The sequence below is a fragment of the Bombus vosnesenskii genome, unplaced genomic scaffold (genome assembly GCF_011952255.1).
Source record: "Bombus vosnesenskii isolate JDL3184/JDL3185 unplaced genomic scaffold, Bvos_JDL3184-5_v1.1 scf7180000013270, whole genome shotgun sequence".
Taxonomy (NCBI): Eukaryota; Metazoa; Arthropoda; class Insecta; order Hymenoptera; family Apidae; genus Bombus; species Bombus vosnesenskii.
The window spans coordinates 1,659,191-1,677,947 of record NW_022882928.1 but is presented as its reverse complement, the minus strand read 5'-3'; the positions used below and the strand labels follow the sequence as shown (position 1 = coordinate 1,677,947).

Sequence of the window (18,757 nt, the reverse complement as noted above, 5' to 3'; positions counted from 1 at the left end):
TTGATCTTTCGTGGCCTTTTTATTTCATTTATTAGCGAACGAAGCATCGCGCGCGCTTAGAATAGAGTAGAGTTTTACATATATCGTGCTATTATCGAGTCGGCGTAAAGCAGTACCTCTGTCATCGATTCATCATGACGACAGCAATGACGATCTCACTCGTCGCTAGTTATACGAGTTATAGTTGTAATTATTTTACGTCAAACCAATTGGTTGGTTCAATTTATTTTTCAATTTAAACTGTGACGTTACATATCGGTAGCAGAACCAGTGATCTTCTAATCTTTCGCATCTTTTTACAATCGCGATGAACCATCCATACAATAATCGATACGTGTTGTTCCTTACTTTTTTCACCATCTTTTCCATTTTTTTTTCTCTTTTTCTTTTTTTGCCGATTTTCCGCTTCGTGAAATTCGGAGATTCTTGAATCGTCGAAGAGAAGGAGCTGTTGTACTCGTATATTTCACAAGAGAGCACGGTTCCATCGGTGAATCGACTTTTCTAAGGTCCCGTTTGTGCTTACGTTCGCGCCGCACTATTCACACAATTCATTGTCAATGTCGTACACACAGAACGGGGTGATACTACGAAGATGGCTGTTTAAAATCTTTCAGTTTTACGGATATAACTCGCTTTAGAAATATTAGTACTGCATATATCATTTATCATGCGAGACGACGTAAATGCGCTGTTTATAAAGACTTCCATAAATATCGCTTGAATGTTTATTACGATTGACGTTTGCGTGATGGAGGAAGAAGAACAAAGATGTACATATTTAGTGGTGAAACGATCGAAATTCCTAAATATTTGAACGAGTAAGGGAAAATCAAGATATCCAATATTCCGAGAAAATTTATTAAAAGATCTTGACGTTTGCCATTGACGTCCCTTAATTGAAAAATAATGCGTTCAACCGCAACGTTTTCAATGTGTAACTCCAAATTTATGTATATATATATATATACATATATATGTATATCCATACATGCATATTTGTGCTTACGTTGCATCCTGCTTTCTCGACGACGATTCATTGCCGACGACGATTCAGTGATATGTATACACGTCGTTCTCTGCGAATGGACGGACGAACGAACGCGAATCCCTCTTTTTATTGTCGCGACGATGACGTCAATTCTCTCTAATCTCAGCGCTCATTTCTGAAAATTATGATAGTACCGGTAGGCCAACGTACCGTCGACGGACGTTTAGGACGATCATCGGTTTCCTGATTACGACCCTCCTGCCTTGTACAAACGATTTTACCTTGTCGGTTACGGTTTTTCGTTTTGAAAATCAACCAATCGATACAATTAATCGTATGGCATTTGATTCAACGTCATTCGTCATTTATATCTTAGTTAGAACGTTATGAACATTTTTTCTTTTAATTAAATACCATTTTTCCTTGACGTTTGACGTTTCACGTGATTCTAAAGTAGCGTATAAATATGATAACGTTCGATGATCGTATCTTGTGTTCCGCCCTTTGGCTAGCGTTAATTCTGAAGAAATTATGATCCGTTATCGATGCTCACAATGTACCAGTAAAATTTATGTATGTATGTATGTGTTTGATTTACATAGATTTGCCCGGTCTTTGTACTAGAAACGATATTATGTAATATTAACGAAAGTCGAGATATACGCGATTGTTCTTCCTATGAAAGCGACCTTATAATTGTGGCATTTATTTTTTTAACATCGATTAAAAGAATAATAATATTGAAGATGAAGTTTAGGTAAAGATAAGGATAGGAAGGCACAAACTAGTATTATAAACGTTTGCATTTGGACTTGGAGTTAGAAAAGAAAAGGTTCGGAACTCTATTATAAAGTAACGCTGCAAGGGTGCGGACCAGGACTAGCATACTTGTACCTATACTTAAATATATTTCTATTATACATTTATCCACTGGTTCCTCTCTATTCTATTCCGAGATAAACTTCAACAGCTATAAAACGGTTTAACGAATCGTTTCGTTCTACCATGTTTTCATTTTCTCTGTTTTACGCAATCAGGATTTACCGTAAAAATAACTTTGCGATGTTCATGTTCGACGTAGGACTTGAAATTACAAAAAAAAAATCGGTTTTGAAATTTCCACAGTCTTATAGATGTAGATGTACCTAGAAATGGACAGATGTGAATAAAGGGAAATGTGAAGGTGATAATAATATATCCTTCTCGAATATTCATTTGTTAATTTTTATTGTTATAGAGGTGTAATCGAAATAAATATTATGTGAATATACAGAGCGTGCTAGAAATACGAAAAGCACTGTGCGAATAAAGTGTAGGAACATCATGACAATTGATAGATATATATATGTTGTTCGCCACGTATTTCTGGTTTTCTTCGTAAAAAAACACGCTAAAAAGGCTACCATTCAAAACACTGCGGTAATATTTTGCATAATTATTTAATTATTTAATTTTGCATAGTTATTATAAAATTCTGTCGACTTTCCATTTCCAGCATAACCGATATGAAGTTAATAATTTCTTACATACTGGTTTTCATTCGCAATTGTAGTATACATTATTTATACGTTACGTAAGACCTAGGAAAGCATTCTCTGATATCGATTAAGTGAAACGTTAGAATAAGCGTATACAGGAAGATAAATTACAGGAAATAAATACGACGATATTATACAATAGTCTCTATACTCTATATAATTGGAACATTCACTAAGCAATTTCTTCGTCTGGGAAATAAATAATCATTTCCTTTCTCCTTTTCTTTTTCGTTTCCTCGTTCCTTTGCTTTTCCTTTTTCTTTCTCGTATCTCTGCCGCTCTATTTGCATATCTGTATTTGTGATCTATACAATTAGATTTACGTGTAAGAATATAATATAAAATCGTTTGATGATGGACGTAATGTTAAATAAATATAGTAATGTAAAGTTCATTGAGAGGATCATTTTCATACGATATTTAAAATATATAAAGTCGTTGCTATAGATAAACCAACAAAAATCGATGTTCATTCTCGATTCGGTGGTTCTGTCTCGACAGCAATGAACCATACGTGCGCATTAACAATAGATGCAGATAGTTTGAAGCTGATAAAGGAGAAAAAAAGACTTAAAACGGTTTAAATCGAACGACGTTTGACGATACCCGAAATTGACTAATGTTCATCCTATTATTATACGCGATTTAATGAGATGCAATGGTAATACTCGGAACGCGACAATGATAGCATGTACCTAATGTTTGTAAGGAGGAGACGTAATTTCTGAGAAGTTTTTAAGCATCTTCTTCAGCCCATTCGAAACTCTCTTCTCCACCAGACGTTACTTCTTCGATGTTTGGCGATTCTTCGACGGCATTCCCGCCGGTTACAGGTTTGCTTTCCGCTCCTTCTGGTTCCTCGACGAAAGGATCTTGTGTCATCTCAAAACGTTCTTCTTCTTGCACATCATCTTCGACCTTCGTAGAAAATAGCAAAAATAAGATATAATATTAATATTATATGTAGTATCGAGGAAGAACCGTTGAAACAGGCAGAAAGTAGTAAAAGCGCTGACAGACCGGGAGGAAGGGATAATTTCGATAGGTCATAATCCCGTGGACCTTTAGGACATTAGGAAATTAAAAAAGATATACTTGACCATCTTGGATCAACAGCTGTAAAGCACGTGTACGTTGTAGTAATACCAAAAAGTCTGGTATAAAAAGAACATTTTAGTGGAGAGAGTGGCCAGTAGTCAGTAATCAGTAATCACTAATCAGTAGTCAGTAATCAGTAATCACTAATCAGTAGTCAGTAATCAGTAGTCAGTAGTTGTAGTTACGACTGAGTTGCCACTAGTTGCAGTTGCGAGGAAGCTGCGAGTAGTTGCGGGTTAATCGTTACTCGTGAGTTGTCGAGACGTTGTTAGTTATTGAAAATTGGTATTTACCCTCGTATCGTCATCTGTAACTGGATCACAAAGCCTTTCTTCCCTTTCTTGATCAGTAATATCGCTTGTTATCACATCGTCGTGAAAATGCTCGATGTCTTTCACTTCATCTGGATCGTCGAACGTAACATTCGCTAACCTTATCTCTGTTTCCTCTTGGTCACGAGCCTTCTCGAGTTCTTCCTCTATGATCATTCGCTCCTGTTCCTTCAACAGAGCTGTTGTTCTAGCTTCTGCTATTTTCCTAATATACAAAATTATGCATCAATTACATCGTACGTGATTCACAATTTAAAAACACATATCTTCTTCTAATGCATAAATTATACCTTTCTTCCTCGAGTATTCTTTCCGTTTCCAATCGATTAGCCTCGATTTTTGCCTCCTCGGCTTTTCTTTCGGCTTCGGCTTTTTCTTGTTCGACAATTTCGTCAAGATGCGCCAAACGTTCCTGCGCTACCTGCAATGCTTCCCATGCTTTCATCTCATCCGCTTCGAGTTTTGCTATTTCTTCCTCGGCAGCCTGTTTCTTTTCTTCCTCAGTCCTATAACAAATCATGGAAGGATCGCATGAAATATTTTCAGTGCTCGATTATAGCGTCATTATTAGATACCCGCGTTCCGCCAGCTCAATTACGATTTCAGTTCGACAGAGGTTGAAATTTTGGCTAGTATGTCGATTGCAAATCGATTAGCAGGTTACCTGGCCGAGTTCAATGTTATGATGTTAATCGTTTCGCCAACAGTCTCGTTTCTTACATAATATCGTAACTACCGATACGTGCCAATTTTACTAAAAACTACGCACCTTGCCTCCTCAACAGCTTTAACAAGGTATTCCTCTATTCTTTTAACCGCCTCTTCCTTGTCGTGTTTCACTGAAATGAAAATCTTCTCATTAACTGGCCGATCAAAATTTTCCTTGCTTAAAAATCCTAATTTTAAATCGACCAACTTCTATTTGTGCAACGTCTCGCGCACAATACATTACGGTACGTTTTCAAAGACCGACCAAAGGAATTATATACGATACAAAACGAATATCATGCAACATAAAATAGATTTGGGAATAATTGTACACTATAATAGTAATCATAATCATCTGGTTACATTTTATACTCGCCAGCTGACTCGGTATGTCTACCTACAATTTTTTTTATCAATTCTTAGGCAACTTCTTTTTCGGATCAACATACCAACTTTATTTGTCGCCTTCTTTTCGTCTGTTTCGTCCGACTCACTTACACCTTCTGTAGTTTGAGGTTCTGAACTTGCTTTCGGCGTAGATTCTTGATTGGTTTCTAGCTCGGATATCGGTTGCGGCCCTTGAACTGCTTCTGATTCTGACTCTTGCAGGGCTTCCGTAACCGCTTGTATAGATTCCGCTGGATTTTCCGAGTTTAATTCCGGTTCTAACGATTTCGCAGGTTCTCCAAGTGGCTCAGGTTCCTTCACAGATTCGGATTCTTTCACGGGCTCTTTTATAGCTTCCAATTCCGGTTCTGATTGCTTCACGGGTTCTGTTTGCTCCGCGAGTTGTACTTCTTTCGCAAGTTCCGCTTCCTTCACAGGTTCCGGCTCCTCCACAGACACCGTTTCCGTCACAGGCTCTGGTTCCTTCAAAGGCTCTGGTTCCTTGGCAGGTTCCAGTTCCTTCGTAGGTTCCGGATCCTTCGCAGGTTCGGGTTGCTTCGCAAGTTCCAGTTCTTTCGCAGGTTCAGGTTCCTTCGAAGGTTTCGCTTCTTTCACAGGTTCCGGCTCTTTCATAGGTTTGACTTTTTTCGCGGATTTAGGTGCTTTTACAGGTTCAGGTTGTTTGCTGAGTTCGGATTCTTGCAAGGGTTCGGGTTGTTTCGCAATTTCTGATGCAAATTCAGCCTCTTTTATAGTTTCCGGTTTAGATTGAGTTTCGTTTACCGGTTCTGGCTCCTTTACAGATTGCAATGTCGAAGCTTTGGTAGCTTCGTCCTCTGTTCCCTTCGTTTCCGCTTTTCCTCGCTTAAATCCACGTTTCTTTTCTGGCTTTGATTCCGTTTCTTTATCTGTTTTAATTTCTACAAGACACATGGAACGATCACGATGTCATGTTTTTATGGAACATGAACACTTGGAATTTCAAGAAGAATCGTACCTTTCCTCAGCGTTGATTCATCCAAATCAGGTTGCAACGCTCGCGCTAAAATTTGTCAAACTACGTGAACAAGGACAACGAAATAACATGTACAGGTTGCATTTATCGACGAAAGTTAGTGAGAAATATTACTGACCCTTCCGTAATTCTCTTTCCGTCATCGGCACATCTGGCGCTATAGAATAATACGAAACGTAAATATTCAGTTAACGATCAAGATTCCTGCGAGGCTATATTTCTGTATCTGAAATAAACACGAGTGAAAACGCGGAGTAAAGCTGCGATTAAAACGTTAGCCAGGGCAATATTTGGGAAGTGTGTTACGATACAAAACGTATTTGTTAATTCACCATATCCTATCGACACGGATAGGATGCTTTACAAAGATAAAGCAAATTAATATTTACACATACGATGGTGTGCGACCAATGAATTAGAATATTAAAAATCTTTGAATTCGAGAATATCGGCGATGAAATTATTTCTGCGATTTATGATATTTCCTCTTACGACGAAATATTACGACGTAATACGATTTGCAGAAACGATGAATCGGATTGTTGTCCTCGTTTTATCTCGGTTTTGCGTTTGTCTCCGATTATACATACGTGGTAACGATGATCGTAATACGATGGTCAATGAATAAAAACACACGGTTTATACTTAACATGTTTCAACTTGAGTAGCATTTGCTTCTCCGATGGGAATTTCACGTTCGTTTGTGTTACAAATTACATTTTCATTAGGATTATATTTAGATAGCGCTCGTAGCACGAAATGAACTCGTGCGAGACTCTTTCGTCCCTTTTGATGCAAGATTGTACGATACTGTGATATCGCTCTTGTCGTTACAGTGTCGTTACTGTTACTATTAAAATTAATGTTTCTTTTCAACAACCGAAAACCACTCAACTTCACTTCAGAAACAAAATGTCAGCCGGCCTAATTATTAGAAATGTAGGTAAAGCACGTAAGGAATCTTACCTCGAAGCAATGCATTCACTGCTAAGCCACTTCTTCTAATTTCCCGATTTTTGTGCAAGGGGAACAATTCACGGTGCTGTTTTAATCATCGGTTATGCTTAATTTATTTGGACATTTTCTGGCAAGGTCGAACAGATTCAACGAGAAACGAAATAATGAACATCGTATTAACATCCAATATAATTACAGATTACTCGAATCGTGTAGAAATCGTAGAAATTTCTCAAAGAAAGGAAATTTTGCTCAAACAGAACGATACAAACGATTACTCGTAACTGCTATTACGAAATTACTATCATTCATAGAAATCGAATTAAGTCGACATAGACGTGTCTAACTTTTAATGAAATACTCGACTATCAGTCTCGGGTTTTTACCTCAGGCAGAAATACTTTCGGTAAAGATTTTCACACGCGATCGATCTTAGAATAAAGAACATGTTGCGCGAGTCATCTTTGTATAGAAGCGGGAACGTGCGTTCCCAAATTAAAAGGCGGTAGTTTCGTAGATTTAAAAAGTGGAACGATATTTAACGCGAGCGTAGTCACTCCTCTGCGGGTGTCTCGTTTTCTTTCACTTCCTCCTCCTTCTTTTTGTTTTTTGTTGGATCTTCGTATAGCTCTGGAACCCGATCCCTCCATCCTTTGCCTGAAACGTTGAAAAAAGCCGAACTGGTTCTTCTCTGCCATTTTTACCCGCGTGTACGTGTCCCAGTCATCCGATTCTGCCTGATACTGAAGTTTGTCTTCGTGCAAAATCTTGCTTTCTTTTCGGTTTCCAGTTTCAAGCCGCGTATCGTCGTGATTGCCGTTTATTTCGTTAATGTGCGCGGTGACGATGAAGATGAACAAAGTAAGAAAAGAAAAACGTACGGAACCGTTCGATGCAGCATAGACGAGAAAAAAAAACAATGTTCTGTCTCACACCTTCGTCGCTACATACATGTTTCATTAGACACAATATACATATATATATATATAATATAACAGAAATGTACAGCCACGAACAAAATACGAGGAAAAAAAAAGATAAAGAGGAAACTACGTAACGAACGAGGAAAAATACGCTAAAATATAAGAATAACACAGCACAGCAAAAATTGTCAGATAGAGCGGATCAATGGCAATCCATCCAAAAAAGAGAAGAAAAAGTAGAAAACCGAGCGGGAGAGAAAAAACCAAAAAAAACGTACACACAACGGCGTCACATGGCCGCTTTTATTTTCCAAAATTTTCTTTAAGATATATGTGATAACAGAGCGCGAGCGAGATTAATGCCAAATGACATTCTAATTCTTTTTCTTCTTTATCCACATCGAATAGTAAGAAATCGCTTTGTATTTATAATTGCACGTTATATTTCGAGAGAGATGATTAGCGTCATTCGCGCATTAAACTTTCCCGCTATAACGTACTACTACGTATTCCTATCGTTTCTACATGTTTCGTGTTCGAATTCAGTAAATTATTGGTTGATTTGTACCGTCTGCTTCATATAGACGTCGATCGCAAAGGAAAGCTAGTGCACTCGAGAGTTTTTCTTTTCTCGAATCGTCATACGTGTCGTCCGTGTCCGATTGTCAGTTATGGTGTTCGTAACCGTCGTTGCATTAAGTATAAATAATCGTGGCGTCGCGTCTGTATATCGAAATTACTCACAGGCGTTAGCCGCCGCCTCGCGGTTCTTGCTGTAGTAACTCAGAAAATTGACATCGTTTTTGACGTCCGAAGGACGTAAATCAGCAACCTTGAAGTAGGGTTTCCTGACCGATTGTGGCTTGCCGGCGACATATTTAACGCAAGCCAGATTACCGAAGTTACCTCGATCGGGCACATCATACCAGGAAATCGGCTCTATCGTGTCTTTCTTCGCGTTGTGTTTTCCAGAGATTAGTCGACGGACGTAATCCCCGCTGCCCATACGTTCTGGTATTATCTCTTCCGCGAAGTCGCTAAAAATTAAACGGTTCGTATTATCGTGCCGTCAAATGATATATTTCGTCAAATGATATAATCGTTACGCGATTCGATCGTCTAACAAATTCTTGGAATCGTACTCTAGAATTGCTTTCATTTTCGTTCTAACCGCATAACAATCGCTGCTTAAATACCTTGCTACGGCTCGTGGAATGAAGACGTGAACTCGTCGAAGAAGAGAATCCACTCTCGCACGTATTTCCCTCGCCTCGTCGTCGAAGTACTGCGAAGAGACACACGTAAAATATACGTCGAACGAAGGACCACTCTCTTACGAGAGGAATTATATATATATATATCTACTACGATTTGTTCGTTATTCGGTTAATCCAGTTGACCGACTCTATTGGATTAAATTCTATATTCTGGAATGAAGAGACGCGACAAAGATACGATACGAGAAGCTATGAATTTCAGGTGTTAAGCATGCTCCGAGCGTAGTCCTCCCAACACGAAATTCGTACAGGCTGTTCGAAGAATTAACAATGCTCGCAGAGTCAAGTGCGACTCGTCAAGTATCGATCATAGAAGTGTAAAAGCTCTACATTTCTCGAGATGTCCATTAAAAAGACGACGCGATTCCGCCGAACAAGGATGCCAGATGTTGCGTGTCGAAGACGAGTTGAAATCGTGAAGAGACACGACGACGACAATGATCGGTGTAATACGATCGATGACATGGATGATGACTGGATGACGCTCATGCTAATGGCCACGAATGATGACGCTGTTTTGCACTGAACAGATATCACGAGAAACGTGGCAGACTTACGATGTGATCCTTGGATCGAAGATACTTTTCCGTGTAGGATTCGGTCGACGGTCTTGTCAGGTTGCGTATCCTGTTGATCTCAGCTGCAAGGACGCTGGGACGTACGCGCGCATGAACTCTTATCGGTATCAGACTGCCGCCATGGTACACGGTATGGTACGGCAGGTGGATTACAGTCACGAGCCGTTTATGAGCCACGTATGGCATGCGAGGAATGCTTCTCAACTAGAGGCACGAACTCTGCTTTACTAATACGTCGACTAATTGTTACGTTCCCAGCGGCATCAGCGACAATTAGCTTCTCACAAGCGTACTCTTCTTAAGCTCGCACTAGCTCCATTTAAGCGTACGATCTTTCTCATTCTCGCCTTCTTTCTCTCTCCCTTTCTCCCTTTCTCCCTTTCTCTTTTCTGTTCCTCATTCGTTTCCATAAATTCGTTCGAGCGATTAGCAGCAGAGCGCAATAGGCAATCGATTAGATACATAATCACGATTACCGTGATCGCTACGTGCAGCAATGTTCCAGCTGTTTCCATGATAACTAGAGATAGTAAAGCATTTACCTGTGTGCGATCGTGCTAATTGTAAGAAGAATCGATGAACGCGTGCACGTTTCTATATTTTCCTTGATTTACGAAAATGAATAGCGATAGATGATGAGTTTGGTTAATCGAAGAGGAGCCAGTACGGCCAAATTCTAGCGATCGACGTGACGATCGAACGATGGTTTAATAGTGCGGATGAAATAAGCAGAAAAGCGTCGTTTAACAAAATAAGAAGAAATCGCACTTGCCGCATTTCGCATTTGCAATTCAACACTTTCCGTGAACATTTTCGCAAGCGAGCTAGTTTCTTGTCCATTAGCGTCAATTCCATGCTACTTACCTGAAGAATCGTGGAGATCGGTAAGGTAATCGGCCGGTCCTGCTGTTCCGTTTCGGTTGTATTTATAAAGATGAATGTTTTGTGTTTCATTTAATCGATTTTCGACGATATCGGGCGCAATCCAGCAGCGGCAGGGGACGAGGAGTCACGTAGGAAGCAGAATAAATAGAAAGAAGAAGAACAACAGCCAGTTAGTAACGTTTGCAGTATAGTATCCCTTTCGGCACTCTCTTTTATGTTTCTCTTTATTTATTCCTTTATTTCCTTGTTTACACACGTGCGTATTATCAAATAGTGATCATCGGTCGAATCGATCATGTATTCTCTCGATAGAAAGCGATACGTAACGGGAAGAAGGAAAAGCAAGGAAAAGTGTACCTTCGACGGAAAAAAGTAATGCTACGACAGTTGTAATGAATTTTCGATCATTTGTAACAAGTAATTTGGCCGATTGTCGCGTTGTGTGTCTATTGAGATGGGTTTAGGTGTTAGTCACAGTTAGCAGTTTGATACACAAAAGTGAACGTTCGCATTATATTCGAATATAGTTGATATACTGACGAGTTATCTTTATAATTTTATTTTGATCGCAAAGATACTAATGCGTTCTCTTTCATTAATTCACACTATCATTGCACACGCTAGAAGAAACGAAATTATGCTTGCACGGATATAAAACTGTTGATTTGCTATGCGAAAGCAAAAAAAAAAAACACTCCCATACGTACAATCGATAAGTAGAAAGAATCGATAACTACGAAACAAATCCTACACGTTGGATCCATCGAACAAAGTCGATCAAATATTGCACGAAATAAGTAAAGCGGTACTTTTGAATTTATTATTTAAATCGAAACAAAGATTCACATAACCATCGTTACAATATTCAGTGTGTCGTTTAACTATTAATGCAATGTATTTAACGGTGTTCTATAATTATCGCGTCTACGGAATATCTAAGTACAGCTACAAAATTCGTTTTCACAGTAATATAATATAAGTAGTACGCGTTGCTTCAAATATCGTATAGCGGCGATATTTAAACGATGCAAATAAAAGAAAAAACCTGAACCCCGTCTTCCTATCGAATTATATACTTCCTCCGAATTGATTCGCTTCGATGAAGCTTCGAATAGATTCGAGTAAGTAATTAAAAACGTAAGTCGACGGTTCTTTCGTTTCACCAAAATCAATGTTCGTATCTATATAACTTAGGTGTTGAAGATGTAATTGAAATTCAATGTTAAATCATTCTTTGATCAAAATCGGTGAAACGAAAATATCGAAGGCCATCCGGTCGGGAATTTAGACGCGGTAGGAGAAATGGCGGTAAGTGGTACCGCCAGGTAAACGACCGGAAGTGTGGGACTCGTAAGAGGAATGATAGCTTCCAGGACCGCCACCACTCGATGTCCTAGATGACCTCTCGGTCGAATACGATCCGTACGGTCCGCTCTCCCTCTTGACGACGTTCTCTTCGGTGTAGCTAGTCCTCTGCGGACGGCGGCTGTACGAGTACGGATCCGTAGAGGAGGAGGAACTCGATGAGCTGGTGTTGGTGTAGGCATAGCTGTACTGCTCTTGAGCAGCCCTCACCCCGGTTTCCGGATAGTCACGGACCACATAATGCCGAGGCGTCTACAGATTCGGGTTACACAAGGTCAACAATGTGGAGAACAGGCATTTCCGGAGAACAGAACTTTTTCATTTTTTTACTAAAACATCTTGATCACATATCGCACTTTTCTCTCTATATACTGTGTTTATCGCGCGTCTCGTGAGTCGCGAAGCAACGCGATCGAACAGCAAAAATGGATCAAACGTTACGATTTTTTTTTTTTTTTTTTTTTGGAGCGATCATGGAAGCTCCCAAGTTAAAAAATTATAAACTTCGCGAGCGGATTCCATTGCATCTTAAATATTTGCAGTTTGATTTGTTGCGGGTAATTGATTTTTTAATTTTGATCGAATTTTGAATCAAACGTTTTGCGCAATCGTTCTGTCATTCTTGCGTTTTACCCGTTTGAAACTGAATTTTGGCTGGCTCTGTTCTCCGTTTTGGAATAACATGTACTGGAGAAAAGGACGTATCGCGTATCACGGTATAGTATTAATGGAATAAAAAATACAACCGGTACTTCGTCCGATTCATCTTGCCTCGTGTAGTTGAATCGTTATCATCGAAATATCGATTAAAACGCTTAAAACGAGACACGATCCATTAATCGTTGATCATTGCCAATGTTACTTTTAAGAATTCAGACGAAGCGGTGGGTGGACTTTTTGGAGATTGAGAACGTTAAGATTTGGGTTATATTGTTTGAATCTACGATATAACTACGTATGTTAAAATGCGGAAGAAAAAAAGTAAAGGAATCGCTAAGATATTTTGTGATAATACATATATCGATCTATCTGTAGACACACAACGTGCGGGCCAATTATAAACGTAGAGCGGTACACGTATGCATTAATAATGTCTCCTTGCCGAGATATTCAGGACACTCTAGAGTGCAACGTTGAGCAACTGAATTAGCCTTTGCCAAGAAACACATGGATAACGTAATGTAATAGTGTCTACGTTATGTTCGTATTCTTCGCTCATATGCACGAGTGCATCTCGGTGTCTCGTTTCAACTTTAGCTTTCGACCTAAAACTTTTGGTCATATTCTCTGTCAACTTTGCTCACCTGCATCGATATTTAAGCTTAATAGGAAGTTTAATCTTCCAACTATCTGTAATACCGATATGAAATAAGTTCATGACCCAGACGTCGATAGTACTATAGCAGAAATGTATTCTTAATCAGTTTCCCCCTTCTTTCCACAAACAATATCACTGAGATACGATTATTATTGTATATTATAGAACAGGGTATTGTTCGACTCAAGGTCTTCGACTTAACGCGTTTAGATAAACATATCTCTAGTAGTAATGAATCCAGTAAACACGCTTTTCGAAATCGAAACACTTTATTTGTTCGATGTGCATACAAAGTAAACGAACAAGAAAACGAAAAGTAAAGCAACGGTAGTATATGTATAAAGCAGCAATCCATAATTTCCATAGTCGTTCATGGTTATGGAAAACAAGATGTTTGTCTGTGTATATGTATATTTGTATGGGCTAGAAAAGGAAATAACACGAAAGTATCAGGTTCGTGTAAAATTTGTACAAAAGGGAAAGATTTGAGCTATTACGAGTGTATCGTCGATTGTAAAACTCTAATCTTCGTGAGAATGTCGCTCTAAGGAAATGCCAAGATAAAATTCAAAGAAAGAAGAGTAAAGACTGGTAAAAAAATTTCTAAACCGACCAAAATTAATCGTCCTAATATTCGTCACTGAATTAATTCCAAGTTCTACGAAGCAGCATATTAAAATATCTGTCAGTCGTGTCGAATTCTTAGATTATCTTTTTACAAAATGAAAAAAAATATCATTTGTTTCCAATCAAACGTCATTTACTCGCAACGGTGTTGTTAAAATCGGTACCAAGAAGGCGTTTGGAGTGCCATCAGTATCTTAGTACGACCACTAGCGGGAGGAACGATGTGTCTTTTAGTAGCTGGTTGTCTAGAAAGCACTCCTTTCTCGAAAACGTGACCCTTAGTTGCCAGTTCAGTCGCGGCGTCCAGGCTGACCTTTGACACTGCGCCACCATCCACCAACTGTCGAGTATGGTCTTCTCTCGCGGGATTTTTACCACGCACGACACCCTCCTTGTCCTTCAGGGTAACGTATTGATAAAATTCTTTTTTTGGATCTTGTTTCTTGCGTCCCCAAACGGTGAATGGTTCTGGTACCAGGGATGGTCGTGGAACAAACGGCACTTTTTCCCATGGAAAATAGTCCTGCTTCTGTAAATTTCATCAGGTTCGAGATGCGTTTAACTTCTGCCCCATTCAATTGCTTCCTTTTCTTATTCGACATCGTTTTCCCTTTCGTCGTCGAGCGTCGATCAAAAACTTTGTTCCTTTCGATATCTTCACTTCCACACCATTCTTCCGTATTATCGCTATGCTATGTGTATCGATCGTTGATATTATACTAGTAAAAGTCATGACATTCCCGTCTGAAAATCGTGCGTGTGTCATGACAGTTACTCTGGAGTATAAAGAGAGTATAAATATTATCTTCTTTCTCTTCCCCGCGATGATTCTTGACGCGATATTATTTTCTGCCACAGTATATGTTTCTTATCCTTGTGTAAAAATAGATCAAAGCATCGTGAATGGTATACAAGGAACGCAACATCTCGCGCCCCCATATTCGCCTCCGCACATTCCGAATCGTTGATGTCGATCGAGATTTTTTACGGCACAACCCCTCCTTATATCATCTCTACAAATACATTCATTCGTGTTGCAGGATTTTCTTTCACTTTAAATATTTTCGTGCGATCGCTTGTGCAACTTTCCATAAAAATTATTTTTATTCTCTCTCTCTCTCTCTCTCTTAGTCATCACGAAAGTGTCACAAAAGACACGGTCTGTCTAATTACCCCTCTTCCTACATGCGGAGGAATCGTTATTTTAAGATCTAAGTACAACGCAAGAAGAAGAGGATTCTCTTTTTCTCTGTCCATTTCGTTGGGCTGGAACGACGTTCGATAAAAATAGATATCAAGTTATATTACCGATTCTAATTGCGAGCAGTTTGAGCAATAGTCACGAAACAATGAGAAACATGAACTGCTGCGACACAAAATCTGGGAAGCAAGTATGGTCACTAGAAATCATGTATGAATTTCCGTGACGAATTTTAACTTTTGTGGTGGGAGTCAACGTCGTTGGTTCGTCGGGAGTCTAAATTAGGGCAGAGTAACGCAACACCGATGCTCACAAATCCCCTCTACTGAAACGGAGAAAGACGGAAAATGTTTTAATAACATCTTCGACCATCGAAAGATGTTTCCTCGTTGGCGTGTTGTTTCGTCAACCTCTTTGTCATTGAAATCGTTCGAGATGCTCGAGTTAGAGGCCTCGGTGAAGATCTCTCGAACATAATTAGAATTACCGAGGAGTTAAGTATTTAGGTCAGCTTTTAACGGTACCATTGATGGATGCATGATCAACAATGGAACAGCCCAATAATCTAAACTGTCGAAGAAGTCACTACGACTATAACACGTTGTTACAACAACATTTCACTAATATTTCTCGATAAATGATTCCTTCTGTTACTGATTCTGTCCAAACTTGTAACTCAGTTACATTTGTACAATTCGTTCATTTGCATTTTTATATATACTCTGTTCAGTTGATTTTTGTCGTATGATAGATTTGTCAGCCCATATACGTTTTCGTGTTCACGGATCCAAAATTTGCCGGGTCGTGCGGCATCTAAGTTTAACGCGACGAAGTCCCGGAAAATGGCTGCACCGCTATGAATAGGCTTTTCTCTAATTTCCCTACTCGCAAATCACTTCGATTATATCAGTTTTCAATTTTTTTATTTCAGAATAAAAATAACCGTTGTAATGAAATAATCGTCAGTCTCGAGTAAAAGTTCACAACAACTTTTGCGAATTTTATTATTTGTCTCCTCTGTAGATAAATTTTATTTCGGATCGAAAATATCTCTCATCATTTAATATTTGAAGAATTGACACAAACAGGCACATGAAACAATAAGTACAATTGATACATAGCCGATGAAACCCTGGTTACTATAGGGCGTAACATATACATACAAAACAGATTCAAAACGGGCACAACGAGGGTGTCTTGAAAACAAATCATTCAACAAGTAATTTTTTTCCGTCCGTTTAAGTCGACGGGTAACTCGTGTCAGAGCTTATTTGGTGCAGGTAAAATTAATTCCGTAAACTGGAAGTTATTACCGTGCAGTTATACGTTTAACTCTTTTTAACTGATATACTTGTCAAGTTTGCATATTAATTCAAGTGTGTAGGTTCTACTAACAGTAATCGTGTAATTGACTCGTATTAAATATTTATTTGATTTCTAGGAGACACCGAGTGCATGTTTCGAGGTTCAAAAAACTGTTAAACAATAACAGTAATAACAATGACAAAAGTGGTAACAACGAATAACAATATTTATCGGAATACAGTGTGGAAGTAGAGACTTCGAAATGCATCGAACTCGATCCGCCGACAGCAATAACGATTCGTTTAGATCGTATTTGTATCGTGGTTGATATCGTGCCTGTCGTTGATCGATTTCGCAAACGAACGGGTAATCAAGGAGTGTCGATCTTTCGATCGTTAAAGAGCCAATGTTTCGCAATTTTATCGATTTTGCAAATATAATATGTTAGCAATGGTGAAACTGTCGCGCATACAAATATCTTCGAAAATTTGACAGAAATTTTCCGAGAAACAAAACGTTGACTCCGGATCGAAAAAAGTCCGAACAAGGGTGGTTCGGTTAAAGTGTTTCCGAGTTACACTCGACGCTCTTATTCGACGTTAGTGCCATCCAGCAAAACATTATTAAGACATACTTCATCCCGCTCTTTCAACAATCCCATATATACTGACCGTGATGCTGTAGGACGAAACGAGAGGCCGTGAGTAGGGTCGTCGGGTTGTATAGAAGTCGCTCTCGTACACCATTTTTCCTTTCAGTTCGTTTTTCTTTTCGGTTAAAAATTCGCTCGTTCGTCGGTGCTACGTGTACCTTTCGTTGAACTCTTGTCGACAAACGAATTGCTGCACGTACGGTTGCTATCTGTCGTAATCTGTTAACGTGCGCACCAGAGTGAAAGATCCACCACTGCAGCCACGATGAAGGTACGTACGATTCTATCCGTTCGCCGAGACTCTTCTTCAGCTTCTACTATGATCGTTCCACCCCACTTCGATCCATCTTTCTCTTTCTTTCGGTACACGCACGAGAGGGAGCGAATTTTACGTATACGTATACGTACGTCGCCTCCTCTCGCGGTCACCACTTTGATTGCGTCATTTTCGGCACACGGCCTAATGCATCGAAAAAAATAGAATTGTGTTAAGGTTGCAGCTGACAACCCTCTTTTAATGTTCTTTTCCATGATTCCTTCTTTTCTTCTCTCTCTCTCTCTCTCTCTCTCTCTCTCTCTCTCTCTCATCCCCCTCTTCGTGTTACCTTTGACAGATTTCTGATTTATTGACATTTAAACCTGCTAAAAATTTCAATGTCAATAAATTAAATAATACGCTTTAATGAAAAGTGGAATGTCAATCTTTTTTAGCAAACGAATAGACTCTCGTTTATCTGCGTAAATCTACGCACTTCTTTCTTTTATCTGTCTTTGAATGACTCGCAATATGAATTACATAAAAATTACTTTGAATTTCATGTTTATTTACTTAACAATACGTCGTATCTGCGATTATGCGTTATATTATGTCAGATATTATTGGCAATTAGCCAATGTTTTGCGCTAGGTTCTGCAGTTGGATCAAATCCTAATCCTTTATTACAAAGAGCAACTTGTCTCTGTTTGTAATCTGTTTGGGTGGAATCTACGCTTTTGAATAAAGATTCGAAAATACCCTCGTCTACGAAGTTCTCTAAAAATATAGCTAGTTCTTTCATTGGGTAGGTTTAGTGAAATGGGAAGCTAACATTATTTATTATGTTACAGAATCATCACTCTGAATAGTGTTGTGAAAATTTTGGTTGGAGATCGTCGTTTATTAAAAATTTATTGCCACATGAAAGTTTACACAAAAGGTGTAACTAGTAATCGTTTTACTTATTGATACTACCTGTATTGATAAGTAAAAGCGTGCATACCCCCTCATCTACATCCCGAGAAAAATCTAATCTTATCGAACCAAAACCTAATAAAATTAATGAGAAATGAGTTTGGATTAGATCCGGGTTACCTTAACAAAATCTCGGTTATTCACATTCTCTTAAATGCAGTTCGCAAATAGCGTCCAGAATATTACATACTTTTGTGTAAACTTGTGTAAAAACCCCAACTAAGTTCTTTACGACGCTTCTCAGGATGAAGACTGACAATATATTAAAAATTACCGAAATCGGAGGTGATTTGTGAATATTTACTAAAGAAGTGAAGAAAAACAAAGAAAAATCCTGTATACCTGTTTTAGAAAGAAATGGTAATGGCG

The 18,757-nt window shown here is 38.8% G+C and overlaps 1 protein-coding gene across 7 annotated transcripts; it reads right to left on the bottom strand.

The window, feature by feature from the left end:
• Positions 1-2,198: 2,198 nt before the first annotated feature.
• On the bottom strand, positions 2,199-17,505 carry LOC117231016 (titin-like). Of its 7 annotated transcripts, XM_033489044.1 has the most exons (13): positions 17,177-17,504; positions 10,669-10,710; positions 9,784-10,008; positions 9,146-9,234; positions 8,694-8,986; positions 6,188-6,226; positions 6,052-6,096; positions 5,117-5,974; positions 4,729-4,798; positions 4,250-4,465; positions 3,921-4,164; positions 3,225-3,447; positions 2,203-2,834 (listed from the first exon to the last, which is right to left on the bottom strand). In XM_033489044.1, the coding sequence occupies exons 1-12, from the start codon at positions 17,249-17,251 to the stop codon at positions 3,265-3,267; spliced, it is 2,379 nt and encodes a 792-aa protein (XP_033344935.1). In that variant the 5' UTR covers positions 17,252-17,504; the 3' UTR covers positions 2,203-2,834; positions 3,225-3,264. The 7 variants fall into 7 exon arrangements, with proteins under 7 accessions (XP_033344934.1, XP_033344937.1, XP_033344936.1 ...); XM_033489043.1 differs by having other exon boundaries at positions 2,199-3,447; XM_033489046.1 differs by having other exon boundaries at positions 2,199-3,447; positions 9,784-10,031; positions 10,669-10,707.
• Between the last annotated feature and the right edge of the window lie 1,252 nt (positions 17,506-18,757).

Excerpts from the sequence above, each read along its gene's own strand:
- LOC117231016 (XM_033489043.1), bottom strand. The coding sequence starts at position 17,251 with ATGGTGTACGAGAGCGACTTCTATACAACCCGACGACCCTACTCACGG. Across the intron at positions 6,227-8,693 it reads CGAGGCGGCGGCTAACGCCT|CGCCAGATGTGCCGATGACG; the intron begins GTGAGTAATTTC and ends ATTATTCTATAG. Across the intron at positions 4,799-5,116 it reads GAAGGCGACAAATAAAGTTG|TGAAACACGACAAGGAAGAG; the intron begins GTATGTTGATCC and ends TTTTCATTTCAG.